Below are 14,712 nucleotides of genomic sequence, written 5' to 3'. Positions count from 1 at the left end.
AGTTTATATATTATTTAACTTGTACAATGGGCTATGTTTGCTCTGGTTTTATTGTTTGAAATTGTCTTCTGAATTACTGTGGGAAATGTGCTTTTGAAGCATTCTTTCAAACGGCCTGTTTCTTCAAAACCAGAAAAAAGAGAAGGGCTGGGTAGACAACTTCCGTTTCTATCCGAACCTCGGATCAGTCAGGGAAAGGACCTCTCTTTTCTTAAATGGGTTTTGAGGATAAGTGAGATACTCAAAAATACTGATAACAACTCTGACTCTTTTTAAGAAACTTTATTGATGTAAGGTAAACGGTTTCCTTACGGTAGTTAGAAAGTAAGAGTTAATACTTGTATTTTGTCAGTAGAGGACAAGGATTTTTACAGTGTTACGAAACATACTGTTTTGTAAATGCAAATGCACAAATGCACACATGTATACATGCACATATGTAAGCACATACGTGTAGCCACACATGAGCTGACAAGGGAAGCATCACTCTTCATATAAGTGGTTTCCATGTTATTTTGTTGTGTATGTGCCCTTGGTTAATGTCCCCTGTCAGGAAGTCATGCTACCTACTCATTTCTAAGAACTTTCCAAAAGCTTGTCACTTCCTTTTCCTCCTTGCGTATGTGTATGGTTTTGGTTTTTGTAGGGCTTTATACTTAGCTCTAAAGCCCCAAGCTCTATTTTTTTCCCCCCTAAACTTGCCATTTTACTCTTGCTGTATGAAAGTATGTGACTGACAATGAGTCTTGCTGACACAGAGACATGGACTGTTTCAGTGAATCTAAAACTTGAGGAATTTCACTCATTGCTAATACAATGCTAGTATTTTCTTCTTTCAAATTCTGCAGAAAATCCTTATATGCAGCTTTAATATTAGGCCCCCAAAGGCATAAACCTATTACTGAAGTCACACAATGTTATTTTACATGAAACATTCTGTCCTTTCTAACTTGAACTTCAGAAGAGGAGTCAGTCCCCTTTTATTCCTGGTATACAATAATGAAGATAATGGAGTGGGTTTGGAGAAGCCTTATATACTGTGACAGACCTCAAGCCCTTGCCCTGAGGGTCGTCTGCCAACCACGGGATTCCTTTTGCAGCTAAAATCATTAGGCGAATGAGATACAGGCATGTTTTTCTTCTGTTTTCTTAAGGCATCAGAGGATGGCAGAGACTCTCTGTCTGTCTGTTCTCTTCATTTGTAGAAATGAAATGGAAATCTCTTTGAAGTCACTGAGCTTGACACAAGTTCATGAAAGCAAAGACCAAAGCAGCCACTTAGCTTTTTCTTGCACTATTAATGAGATTGGATTGCTGTATTTTAATTTATGGCCTGTGCTTGTGGAAAATTAAATCTCTGAAATCTGTGTAGCCTTTCCTCTGAACGTATGGCTTGTCTTCTGGAAAAAAAATAGGCAACCAAGTAAATTCTCTCCTATTTTTAGAATAAGCCAGAGTACTCACTGGCTCTTTACATCTCCTAACTTTTAATTAAGACTCAATCTTCTTTGTCTGTTTTTGCAGTATATGTTCGTAACAGGTTATGTATCTGTCTGTTTATCTTTAAAACTTACATACTGTATCTTCTGAGGCCAGATCTATGTTCTTGTACAGAACTTGTAGGAATTCTGGATAAAAGGGATCATACCGGACCACAGAGGCTGCGCATATGAGCCTGTGCACGTGTGGGTACTCATTCGTCTGCATGGCTCGTTCTTCTATGTTAAGGACCTCTGAAACTTAATTTGGTTTGGCTGTTTAAATGAATACTTTGAACTTTATATAAATACATGTACACAGATGACACACATATATATAAAGTGCATGTAGTAGATACATGTATTTATACTCAAATAAACACACACACAAGAATTGTGTATATATAGTGTTTAATACTGTTTCTGCTCCAAAATTTCTATCTACTAGTCCTTAGGTCTTCTGAGCAGGAGCAATTAATCTCAAATGTTTAGTAAGCAGGTAATATATATGTTTGCAAGGCTTTAAGAGGTAATGTGAGTACTAAAGCCTCATGTATAATAGTATCCTGCAATACTGTAAGTAATTACTTTGTCGTAAAGAAAGGGATGAGAAAGGCCTCTTGGGCATGATTTTTGTCTTCTGAACATCCCCCAAAGGCTATTTGTGTTTGATATCTAAGTTTACATTATAAATCACAACACCTGTTCTTGTGGTAATTTAAATGGCTGTTGTTTAAGCAGTTCTGTAGTCTGTAAAAAAGTGAACCATATTGAATTCAGGCTCTCTAGTTGAAATAAGATCCCAGAATATCTCCTAATATTATCAAACTTCTGATCAACATATCTTGTAAAGAAATCAAGAGGTCTCCCTCTTCTCAAGCCATAAATTCCAAAGCAGACCATTAATGGACACAAGAAGGGAAGCCTTTGAAATGCAGACTTCTGTTTTTAAATGACATCTGATGAGATGGGAAGAAATAAAGTGAACAGATCCGGGAAAAGCCTAAGGATACTCTTAACTGGTTGAGGTTTGAATTTCTTTTATTTGGTTCTTCACTGTCCCTTTGACAAAGTACATGCTGAAGAGGCTTTGTAATGCTGTTCTACTACAAGGATACTTTGCAGCTGAGTACTTTTTAAGTTTTGTTCGTACACTCCTGCTGCTGTAGAAGGATGCTTCAAGTGCATTGTAGTTCCATGTTCATCTATGCAGTCTGTCACCAGAAAATGTGTCTTTTCTTGTAGAGCAAGCCCACATCAAACTTCCACGCTCTTTTTTTCAAAGACCATGCCATATGGAAATGTACATTCACAGACTGCTGATAAAAACAAAAAATGACAAAAAAAAAAAAAAGTAAAAGATGAAGTTTATGAAATAGGCCTATGGGAAGGCAAGGCACTGTTAAACGCTGTGGTGGCTTAAACCTTTATTAACAAGGGCTTTAACTCTAGAACAGAGGTAGCCTAGTTTGAAGCCCTGCCAGCTCTTACTTGCTCAAGGTGAAGTTTATTCATTTGTCACCTTCAGTTTTTAAGTATTTTCCTTCCTAATAGTTTAGCCCAATAGTCATGGTTTATTTCAATGGAAGTGTTCAAAATTTGCTTAGATTCCCTTCCAAGTCTCTCTTGCTTACATCCTCAAAGGTTTGTAGCTTTCGGATTTTTCTTTTCTCTTTTGATAAAGGCATCTGAGGTGCTGATACAGCATCTTAAATATAGAAGAAAGCGTTATGGTCAAGTGAGATTCAGGAAATTTGGGCTTTTGAGGGGAGATGCAGTCCCTTTCCCCCTCCCTGTTTTAGAATGAAAGTCTTCTCTGATGGATCTCCATAATTAAAATTTCCTTCCAGGGTACATTCACTCTGTAATATTGGACAAGCAGCAGCCAAAGCAAAATGTTTGATCTCTCACTTCCCGCCTTTTACAGTACAGCGTGTAAGTGGTTCACCAAGACCAAAATGATTATTTGGGCTCCTCTCTGCCCCCACTTCCCCAGGTAACTGGCCTTTTCAATAGCCATGATTAATTTCCATAGGGGTTTTCAAAACTTGCTGCCACTCTTGCCCCTGGATTATTTTGATGTGCCTGTTGCCCCCAGTGTATTCCAGCTGGATGAGTTTGCAGTCTGCCTTCATATATTGCTCTCTCTCTTTGTTCTTCTTTCTTTCTTTTTTTTTTTTTTTTTTTAAATTCCCCCCTCCCTCAGAAAAGCCATTAGCTTTCTGAGCTTCATTTCAGTCCTTGGATCACTGCTGGAGAAACCTCTGACCCAGGCTGGTAATACACAAATATACATGAGGGAGTGTGCCAGCTCTTCCTCTACGCTTCTGTGCCACAGCTTTTGGGGATGTCATTTATTCGAGAGTGAAGAGCGAGCCACCTGTTTCTCAGGCCTCTTGTCCCTCATATTAAAGGTTCAAGACCTTGCTGAATAGTAACATCTTAATCTGGGCAACATGCACAACATTTAGCTGAAACCTATTTGTCGAGCTAGCAGGGTTCGTGGGATTTTTTTTCCCTGTCTCTTACCCCCGAGGCGCTTGTCACGACCGTGCATATTAAAATTAATCAGACCTCCCAGGCTTGTGCGACTGTGTGGTTTAACATGAAGAAGTGGATATCAAGCATTTGCCCTAATTAAATAGGCCTGCTTGGTTTTGTTCTAGTGGATACTTGGTCTTTTTTTTAATAAGAGCTGCTTACGGAGGAGGCACGGCCAGCTCTAGAGTTAGTGGAGAGCTCACTTCAAAGTTTTCCCCACCACCTGCGCCCAGGATGCTGAGACCCGAAGGGCTCCCCGCGTTCTTTCTTAACAGCACAATTTGTGGGAAGTAAGTGGAGGGGGAATGGGAAAATATGGCCAAATGAGCGAGAGAGCGATCAGGGAAGGAGAGGCGAGGAGCTGGGACGAGCATGTGGATTGGCTTTTTGAAGTTGATTAAGATGACCTATCATCCTGTCTGATGAGCTTTAGATCTCAGTCTGTGCCATCAGCTATTCACAAGGCTGTCTTGTGTCTTCTGTTTACCAGAAGCAAGGAAAAGCCTCTAGTATGGCAAGAAGCAACATTTGCAGCAACTCCCACTTGCTTGTTTAGCTAATGAAGTAGCCTTGTAAAAACACTCTTAAGTTTGAAGCTGTTGGTTACTTTTATTAGTTAGGTGTCTGTTTAACGTTGATATTTTTACGGTGCTTTGAGCGCTGCCAGTTTTACGCAAATGTATACATCTCCTGCGTTGCAAATAAGCTGTACTGGGAAGATCGAATTCCTTTCATCACCTTTTCTTCTCATACAGTTTCATTGTATTGCGGTTTCTGCATTGCCTTGGGAGCAAACATGCTATATGGGTGTGATTTCTGTACTGTAACATATAAATTCAAAAAGCCTTCAAAGCGGAGTAAAGGAGAGTTGGGGGGACACACCCTAAAACCTGTTAAATAGTAATTAAGGAGTGATACCATTTAGCACGTCAACAAGTTAATTTTAGCCAAACATAGTAGAAAATTTGGAACGGTCAACATTTTTAGACAAAATGTTTCATTGGAAATTATATTTTTTGTTTTTAGATGTTTAAGATGATTAATCTGAAAGAGAAATGAAAACATTTCAATTAGGATTGAATAAAACATTTTGGGTCAGGTGGAAACAGCTTTTCCCCTGACTTGGTTTGGCAGCTGAAATGAAAAAATTCAAACTAGTCAAACGAAGATGAGTTTCAGAACATGGGAAGATTTTGGGGTGGTTTTGTATCTAATGACCTGAGGAGTACAAATGAGCAGTTGTTATAAAGGCGCTTAAATGTATCTGAATGTTACGCGCTGTGCTTTTGATGGTAAACTGAAATATTCTACTCGGAAAAGCTTTCAAAATTTGATCTCCTCTAAAGGTGCACATTTCTATGTCTTCTGAAGCCTCAGTCAGAAAAGTTTTGCAGCACCTAGAGCATTTTATTTTGAAACAGATTTTGGAAGTTTATCGTACTTCATATGTTAGACATACTTGGCATGCCTTCGCAGCAGAAACCTATAAGTCTATTCTAGGCGGCCTAGAAATCTGGAGTCGTTACACCCCCAGAATTTGATTTTGCTTTCTATTAAAATTCTTGCAATCCAGTATGCAGGCAAAAAGCAAAGCTTTATTTATCTGTTTCCATAACAGTTCAACTCATTGAAGTAAAACCCAGCAGGTAGGATGATACTCCATCGATTTAAAAATTTATTGCACGTCTGTGCACTAACTCGTTGCCATCTTTCTCTCTCTCTCACAGTATTATTACTATTCCTATTCTATTTTTCATTTCAAACCTTGGCACAACCCAAACGTAAAGACCCATGTTGACACTGCCAAGCATCTGTCTGGTGCTTGACAGCATCATAGAAACCCTTCCACTATTTCATCTGGGTTGCTATTGGTTATTTAACAACACAATGCAAACGGTGCGTGTGGGTGTATATGAAATGGAAAGAAAGGTTGAGGTGGGGGGAAGGAGCCCCGTACAAGTAAATACGTCTTTCATCATATCTTTTGTTTGGTCTGTTTGCTGGGTGCTATTCAGTAGTCGTATAATACAAGTTGTTTGACAGTTCTGCAGAAGGGTAAGAAACCCCTCCTTAAACTTTTATTCGCCTGTATTTGTCTCGGTCCAGAAAGTTTTCTGCTTTTGTTTTTCTTGCCTTGCTTTGTTGTCCCCGGTCCGTTGTTGTTGTTGGGTTGTTGTCGTTGCTGTGATGTGAGCTCTGACTTACGAAACACTCCTTACTGAGCAGTGATCTTGTACAGGTGAAGTGGACGTTTTAGAGAGCTTATGAAAAGATTACCGTGGCGGTCTTCGGGGCAATGGAGTTCTTTCAAGCTTGCGTTTTATTTGTTTGTTTAGCCGGGGGATGAAAGTGAAGAGTGAACGAAGAGAGAAGTCAGTCTGTGCTTTCCGCTGAAGAATGCCCCGTTAGCACTTGTGCGACTCAGTAAGGCTTTCTGAGATGTTCAGCCTTGATTTAATCCGTATTTAAGATCTCTCCTCCCAGCACATTAATATAATGTCAATGTAGAATGCATTGCATGGTGTAATTACCGAAGAGAGCGGTAGTTGGGAAAACAGACGGTAATTGAACACATGGCTGTTTATTACAACAGGACAGTGCTCCTACGCTGGTATTTAGGGCATTAATAGGGAAGAATTGATTTGTTGTTTTAAGATGAATTCAATCACTGTTGCTTAGGCCTTTGTTTGTTCAGGCCGAGTTATGCTTTGTTTGTGTTATGTGCCCAAGAGGTTTACACACCACAGCGTGGCATTAGTCATGCCGAGGGCTTGGGAGCAGAGAGCCGTTTAAATGAACAAAGGACATTTTTCTTTTTGGCTCTGTTTATCTTCCTCTCTAGTTTTGTTACCCTCTAATCTATCTCCATCTCTCTCTCCCTCTTTCTCCCCCCTCCTTTTCCGCCCCAAACATTTTTGATCAATGCAGAGGCCCTCTCGCTTTCTTCCTTCCCCCTCCTCTTTATTCGCCCTCCCAAAGACAAATGGAGCTCTGATTGACAGGTGGCAACGCGGGGTTGCGGCACGGTGAAGATAGGAGTGGTTGCTCCCAAGTTTGTGCAAGGAAGAATTGGGGTTGGGGGCTGGCGGGGAGGGGCGTTCCATTTGGAGGAAGGCGATGAGTTGCGAAGGGAACGGCGCGAGACGAGCACCGCACGTCGCGGCTCTGGTGCCTTAGAGAGAGGGAACGCGCAGCCTTTTGTGGCTCCTGCGGGCTTGCACCTCTGGTTGGGCCCTGTGGAGGCCACGTCCTGGGATTTAAGGAGCCTTCTGCCCTCTTCTCCTTTTTCCTGGTGCAAAGTCGGAGGGAGGAAGAGAGAACCGTATGACTGAAGTGGAATTCCTGGTCTCCCTGTTGTGAGCGGTGTGGTTTATATTTTCGGCTCACTGTGCTTGAGAGGAATCCCATCTTGATTTACTTCTGAGTGCGGGAGAGTTAATAGACATTTCAGAACGATGTGGGCCAAATTCTGCTCTTAGATCTGAGTTCACAACTCCCGCTGAATACGCAAGAGCTTAAAGAAGGTAACATTTGACTCAGTACGGGATTTGTAAAGAACCCAATGTGGGTTGTTTTTTTATCCCTGTACAGACAGGGATTAGGCCTGCTCCTAGAAAGAGTATTATTAAGAGAACTGAAAGGTAACAACAAAGTCTGTGCAGGCATTAATTGCTAGAAACTTGTATTTCCTAGACGGTGAGATACTTGTATCTAAGTAATATAGTGCATGATGAAGTAACACCCAGACTTGCCTTTTGGAGGTATAGAAAGTACTAATTTTTCTGACGGTTGGACTTGATGATCTTCAAAAGAGTCTTTTCCAACCTTTATGATTCTATGATTCTACTAGCATACACGGCACGAGAAAGGAGAGCCGGACTCTTCTTTTCAGGGGGAAATAGCAAATTTAGCACACATGTTTATACACTGCAACATGCAGGGAAGAATATGAACCTCAGTTGTTCATCTGAGCCTTTTACCCATAGTTAATTAATTAAATTTTGAATCTCTGAATAATAGAAGCACAGGAGATGACAGCTAGAAGAGGATCTGAAGTCCAGCGGTGTTTTTATCCATGTCTGCAATCATAGGCAATTGGTTGTGTATGGGACACGCTCCTTGGCCATTACTTACAAATCTTTTCTAAATATTTAGGAAGCACAGTTGCAAAGGCCCAGCCCATATGCCCAAGGTGAGATTTCCTTTCCACCTCAAAAAAGCCCTGAACAGTTACTATACCGCACCTCCAATAAGAAAGGATGATCACGACTAAAGATTTATACATCCCCGAAGTTGCAACTGGTGTCCAAGTGCTTTATCAGAAAGGAAGGTGTCTCTCATGACTTGGAAGTGGTTATCCAAGTGTCCTGTTTTTCCAGTACAGTTTGGAATGTTGCACTAATTTTGTGCTGTAGATTAGCCCACACAATCTCAAGGTAAATAGTCTAGAGACAAAGATCACATGGAAGAAGAAAGCCTCTCAGTTTTGTATGCATCCTTGATCTTTTTTTGTTAAACCTTTCTTTTTCTTTTCTGTTTTGCCCACAACACATATCTCATTTCAGTAGCTGAGTCTCTTATCTCCCCCAGAGTCAGGCACCAGGGGGAAAAAAAAACCCACAAGGCAAAAAACTCAACAGCCAACCAGAAGAAATGGTTTCAGCTGTAGTCATTACTGTGTATTCGCTCAATCCTGTAAGATCGCTGTCCTGTTGCAAAGTGTAAAGCATGTTAATGTAGTTTTGCTGGGATGTCTATATACTAGACTTAAATAAAGCAGTGTATTTCCAAATAGTTCCCTTTCCTTGTATGTGAAATTAATATATGAAAATGAAACTAGAGGACAGCAGGCTCTCGCTAATGATTTTCAGCTGCAACAATTCTGGATTCCACACTGAGCTCATGTACAGCCTTAATCAGCAATGCTGTTTAACTAAATATGGAGACATTTCACTGAAGATTATTTTATTTTAAGTCTTTTTTATGCATTTCCTCTTGCTGTGTCATCTAATTGATTCACGGCTCCTGTGAAGCTTTGGGGTATGGGATGCATACCCAGGCAAAATGCATTCTTCCTTTACAAGTTTGGCCAAGTCAATCCTATCTGAGCTCAGAGGAATTAAGAAGCTGTTATTGGGAATCATTCTGTAACTAACCGTAAAATTAGATGAATAATACACATGATATAGAGGTTTAGTCTATAACCTGTTCTTTCTGATGAAAAAAAAATGCAGTCCTTTTGAGATGATCATGTTACTGCATTACCATTTTTAACAGTATTTTATTGCTAGACAGGTTACTGAATGGGGGAACGTGGTACACGGTATGCGTTACTTAATATTTTAAAGTAATGGGCCCCAGAGAAGAAAAAAAGGAGGTGCTTTTTTACATTGCCAGACTGCAAAATTTTCCCAATTTTTCTAAAGTAAACTCTTTTTGTTGGTTGTTGGTTTTGTCCTGGCCTTATGCCTTAAATATAGCATGGAGCAAACTGCCATTAAAGTGCTAGAGAGGGAGAGTTCAGCTGCCAGTTCCATTTCATCCTTGGTTTCTCACATGTTGTTGCTAACAATTGATCCGCTTATATTCGACATTATAAACGTTCACCAGAAATAAGGCTAAATCTACCAACCACCACGCTCCTGACTACTTTTAGAAGCAAACGAGATGCGTGTTGGCCATGTTTTAACTCATCTGCTTCAGCTCTTTTAGTAGACCGGTCCCTGTAGACATAAAGACAGGTGAAAAAGCATCAAGAGAAGAATAAAGATGCCTTCTGCGTTTACATAAACAGGCACCACTGTGGGAAAATGAAATGGGGAGACAATTTTTGTAAGCTTTTCAGTATAACTCTTTAAGGGAGGTTAAAAGATGTGCTGTAGTATTCATCAGACCTTCTCTTCGTCCTTAGGATGCTTCTTTGCAGTCTGATTAATCTTGGGATAGTGCTAATACTAGTGGGGATTTGTTTGTTTGATCGATTTATTTTTTTTGCAAAATCTTGTTCCAACTAAAAGAGGGCACTGGGATTGTTTAGGCAATCCCAGGTAGCTTTCCTCCCAGGCTGAATGCATTCCATAAAGCTGTCAGTTCTTTAGCTTAATACTGGGTCTTAGTGTATTAATTCAAGGCTTTCAGTGATCTAGGACACAACATGTGCCAGGAGTAGGAACTAAAATTAGAGGCAGACTTTTGGCTGTGAGAGCTGCTTGAGGCTACTTGGGGTGAAAGAGGAGGGAAGAGGCCTGATGTCAGTCACAGCCCAAGGAGTGCAAGATGTCCAAAGCATCCCCTCGGATACAGGTTTTTCTGCAACACGCGCTGGAGTGAATGATGCTTCCTTTCTTGTCCCATCCCACTCACTGATGCAGCACTCGGTGGTTCGTTTCACACACCAGCTCCTTGTCGAAAGCTCTTGCAGTTCACTTGTTACAGCAAAGTCCAGTTCTTGGTACACTGGGACTGTAATTTTGTTTTCCCCCTCACTCTGAAAGAGGCACGAAAACTTAAATAGTAGCTATTGTTTCATAACGTGCATGTAAAAAAAGTGAAAACATTGTGGGACAAAGTGAAATCCTTATGAAAGATTCTAAGTTTCATATAAGATTCATAGAAAACAGCTCTTGATGATGTAACCTAATGGTAAAAAAAAGATTAGGTGAAATAGGACTGAGCAACAGGGAGATTGCTGCTTCCTCCTTTACTTCAGTGAATATATTTTATTATGTAAAATTTTATGCTCTCGGCTGTAGGCAAGAATCATTTCCCTGTAATTTTTTTTTTATATGTCATAATTCTGTTAAGGACTATGAATGAGCAATAATTAGGCATTATTGTTTGGTTATGTAGATTCTCTTGTGATTGCTTCTTGTTTACTTCATTTAAAACTGTCGATACTGTTCTTGCTATGTAGAAATAATGACCCTCTTACTTCATGAATATGAGATTACAGAGACCTTGTTTGAAATTGCTGTAACACTCGTTCCTCCTCTGTGATCATTTCAGGCCATCTGAAACGTATTCTCTCTTTGTGAAAAGAGTATATATATAAAATATAATATATAATACTCAGAAACACAAGTTCATAGAAATTTAGTCTTTACTAAAAGATCTTCCATCTTTACCTTATCCTGGCTTGGCTCTTTCTAATAAAGTCATAAGGCTGCACTTTGGCAATGGTATGGGATTCATATAAATGGAAGCGGGGGGCGGGGGGCTGGTCTAAATAAGATACGTAGAGACCATGCTACAATCCAATAATTTTGCCTTACATTCAGACATAGAAAGATGTGTAAGTTTTTGTTGTTAGGGAAAAAACCTTCTCCTCTGAATTCTGTACTGTGAATCTAAACTCTGATATTTCGCTCCTATTCATGTACAGCACTTTCTTTGATGACTGTTGGAGTTCTGATCTCACAGGGAGAGGAGAATATTGGAGTTGAGATTTCTTGAACAGAGCTTAGGGGATAATACTGTGTTTATTTTGTTTCACTAGATGCAAGCTAATCAGAGAATAATTAACAGTCAAAATGCCAAGGTCCTTATTCATGTAAAGGATCTGGTATTGAAGTCCTCAATAAAGTAACACTCACATTGAATTCAGTGAGACTTTAAACTGAACAAATGCTTCAGGATTTCTCCCCAGCTATTTTCTCCCTGATAGCTTTTAATGAGCGCCCCATAAAAGTGTTTAAAAATTGTACTGACTTTGCTTTTTCCAGGTTTTGGAGAGAATTGCTTTCTCAGATTGTGAAAAGAATGTTGAAACAAAAAAAAAAAAGCACGTTTTTCCATCGTGATGTCTAACATACTGTAAGCAGATTCAAAGACTGTCTCACCTCATGCTTTCTGACAGGCAGTATGTTAAGGACAACATAACGACTATTGTATAGAAATTGGCGGGAGTAAGAATTACAGCTGATAGACGGAGGTATTTTAGACCTCATCTTAACTTCTTGGGATTGAGATAAAATTTAGCTCGAGAGGTAGTTATAAATGCCAGTACTTTGTTTGTTTGTTTTATAAATGAAAGGGAAAAAAATGCCACTGCTAAGATCACCATACAGAGCCTGGTGTTTAAATGCCATGATTTTGTGTCAGATGAAGCAGCCAGTGTATCTGGATCCATCCTGTGCGTTGCTTTCCTCGGTTGTCACCGAGAGCTCCCAGGCTGAGACAGATGGCTGCTGGTTTAGTTGTGTGCGTGGGAGACAGGAACTTCCACATGTGATTTTTTTACCATTTGGTAGTAATTAGTTTGTTGTATAAATTAACATTAACTGAACCATTCTTCAGGCATTGTTTGTAATTATCTTCTTTGAGCCTCTGAGTTGTGTAAAGAAATAAAGAGCAGGGAAGAAAGAAACTGCTTCGTATTTTGTACAGGGAAAGGACTCTATCATTGAGCAGAACAGAGCAGCAATTATCATTGCCTGCCCCGTAGACTGAAAACTTCGGAAAAACCCTTTAAAAAGCAAAATTTTTTTTCTGTAAATATTAATGAAAAATTAATGATTTAGAAGTGCAGATAGTTTTTTATACAACTTGTACGAATGAAGTAGGGATACAGTCGGTGGTGATTGTGCCTTCCTGACATCATCATCATCATTATTACTGCCACTACAACTACCGCTGCTGCTACTTTATTTGGTGTGTGTTTGTTTGTAAGGAATAGAGGGTTTCTTTATTTTTTTCAATATAAGTTCTCTCAATTTTATTTCAATTTTGTTTCCCCATCCTTGAAGTATTTCCTGATGTTTTATTTGTGTTAGACAGTAAGGATCTTGTGTCTGCGTGTCGGGCAATGAACTATCGTTAGCGCTGGTTTTCTCCAGGGATTTCTGTCACTTCCAGCAACCAGCCAAATTGGAATTGTCAGGAGAACAGCCTCTCGCATGTTCCTTGGCGCTTCTGTTTCCAGACTTGGCCAGAGTCCAGACGTGCAGAGGTTCATGGACGTGAAAAATAACAGGGAAAATGCCCTCTGGTATTAGCCCAATATTTTAGTAACGTATTGGGAATCTCTAGGTTCATTTGCTGGAAAAGTTCAGTGCTTCAGCAAGTAAGAAAGTTGTACATTTCATTAGACTGAAGTTCTTCCATTTCCTACCCAAAACTAGGTGAGAACTGATGTCGATGTCTGTCTTTTGGCATAGCTCTCCTGCCCTGGATACAAAGCTGGCAAGATGGGCAACGCGGCACCGTGCAGTAAATCCTCTCACGTACAGGCCAGGTTGCGGTAGTAAAACTCAGGTACAGTCCATCACAAGGCACTCCACAGCTTCATTAAAATTAATTCAGTAGCCAAAGTGTACCCTTCTAGAGAAAGGTTCATGTGACTTTGAGTGTTGAAGTGTCTTGGCATTTTCTTGTGAAACCAAATGAAGACAATTTTAGACCCAGACTTGAACTTGTCTGGGTAAACCGGTGCTGATTGTGGTTTTAGCTAAGTTCCTTGTATACAGGGCCTACACCGAGAGGTGTGTTTGGGTCTTCTTTCTCCCGTCAGAATTGCCATTAATATTTACATTTGTCCAGATAAATAGTTTTACCTGGACAATAAAAGCTAAAAGAGGACTTGAAATTCTGAAATGAGTAAATACAGATGCAGCTTAGTTAAGAATTGTTCTGTTTTTCTTGGCACGGTGAATTAGCCTATATGAAACTCCGTGCTGTTTGGGGAGGAGGAAGGTGGGAGGGAGCGTGTGGGAGCTTTAGCGGCTGGAAACGCGGAGAGAATGGGAGCTGAGTACGCTGAAACCTGCGGTGAAGAGGAAGCTACCGTGGCTCGTTTTCTTCTTCTTTCTGGCAAGGGTTAATGCTGTAACCGAGAATATCTGTGATTCTCCAGCTTTTGATATCAATGAATCAAACATTTTCTGAACCGTTCTATTGAACGCTTTTTTTCTTTTCTCAACTACGAAAGCTGAAGGTGCCAGCCATTCTTTGATGCTGATGTGACAGCGCGGTGGATAGGCTTGCAGTTAGCTGAAGTGAGCGTGGGAGCTTTTCAGTTCACCTTCGTCCCGCTGAAGGGTTATGGAACGAGAAGGAAGAGCTGAACACAGCCTTTTGTTGTGTGAAGTGTACAGCTGCAGCATCATCGTACCAACTGTAGGGCTATTTTTTTCATTCTTGGAGGAATACAAGGAGGAAGGATTGGTCCTGTGGCTAAAGACACAGAGCAGAGCCAGAGAATGCAATTTCTTCCGGTTTTTGTTTCGATTTTTTTTTTCTTTTTTCCCCCCACAGATTTTCCACCTGAACACATTCTCTGTGTCCCAGTTCTGCGTTTTTAAAGCCTGTTTGATAAGAGTAACTGCGTACTTCTTCGCAGTGGTGAAATTTAATTGCTGCTTGGGAGATGCAGCCCGACAGCGGTCCTACTTCGAAGCAAGGACTAGACGTAGGTCCGAGGAAACAAGCTGACTGGAAATAGGTGTCTGTTACAACTCAGCCCCATTTGTCTGCCTAACCAGAAATGAGATTGCAGGTTGAGTTTGGAAGCCTTTGGCCAGAATTCAGTAGCTTGCTCACAGGCAGAGCTCACTTTTGATCTCAATGGGATTTCTGCAAGCGGAGCAGCTGCGGCGTTGGGCTTGTAGGGTTGTTGTGCAACGTGAAGTTGGCACTCTAGCTTTGTGCGGTAGGTGTAGTGCTAGGAAGAGATACTGTTTCCATACCTCCTCCTAGA

At 40.4% G+C, this 14,712-nt stretch overlaps 1 protein-coding gene across 1 annotated transcript in view; it reads left to right on the top strand.

Annotated features, from left to right (window-relative positions):
* LOC104621512 (transcription factor SOX-6-like) overlaps positions 1–14,424 on the top strand; it is a gene marked incomplete at its 3' end in the record, with an annotated part of 56,653 nt that extends 42,229 nt beyond the window's left edge. Inside the window, exon 5 of the mRNA XM_010288025.1 lies at positions 14,271–14,424. Within this exon, the coding sequence (XP_010286327.1) occupies positions 14,271–14,424 (154 nt within the window). The remainder of the gene's footprint in view (positions 1–14,270) is intronic.
* Between the last annotated feature and the right edge of the window lie 288 nt (positions 14,425–14,712).

Source organism: Phaethon lepturus, unplaced genomic scaffold, assembly GCF_000687285.1.
Source record: "Phaethon lepturus isolate BGI_N335 unplaced genomic scaffold, ASM68728v1 scaffold2305, whole genome shotgun sequence".
NCBI lineage: Eukaryota > Metazoa > Chordata > Aves > Phaethontiformes > Phaethontidae > Phaethon > Phaethon lepturus.
This window is presented reverse-complemented; position numbering and strand designations above follow the sequence as displayed.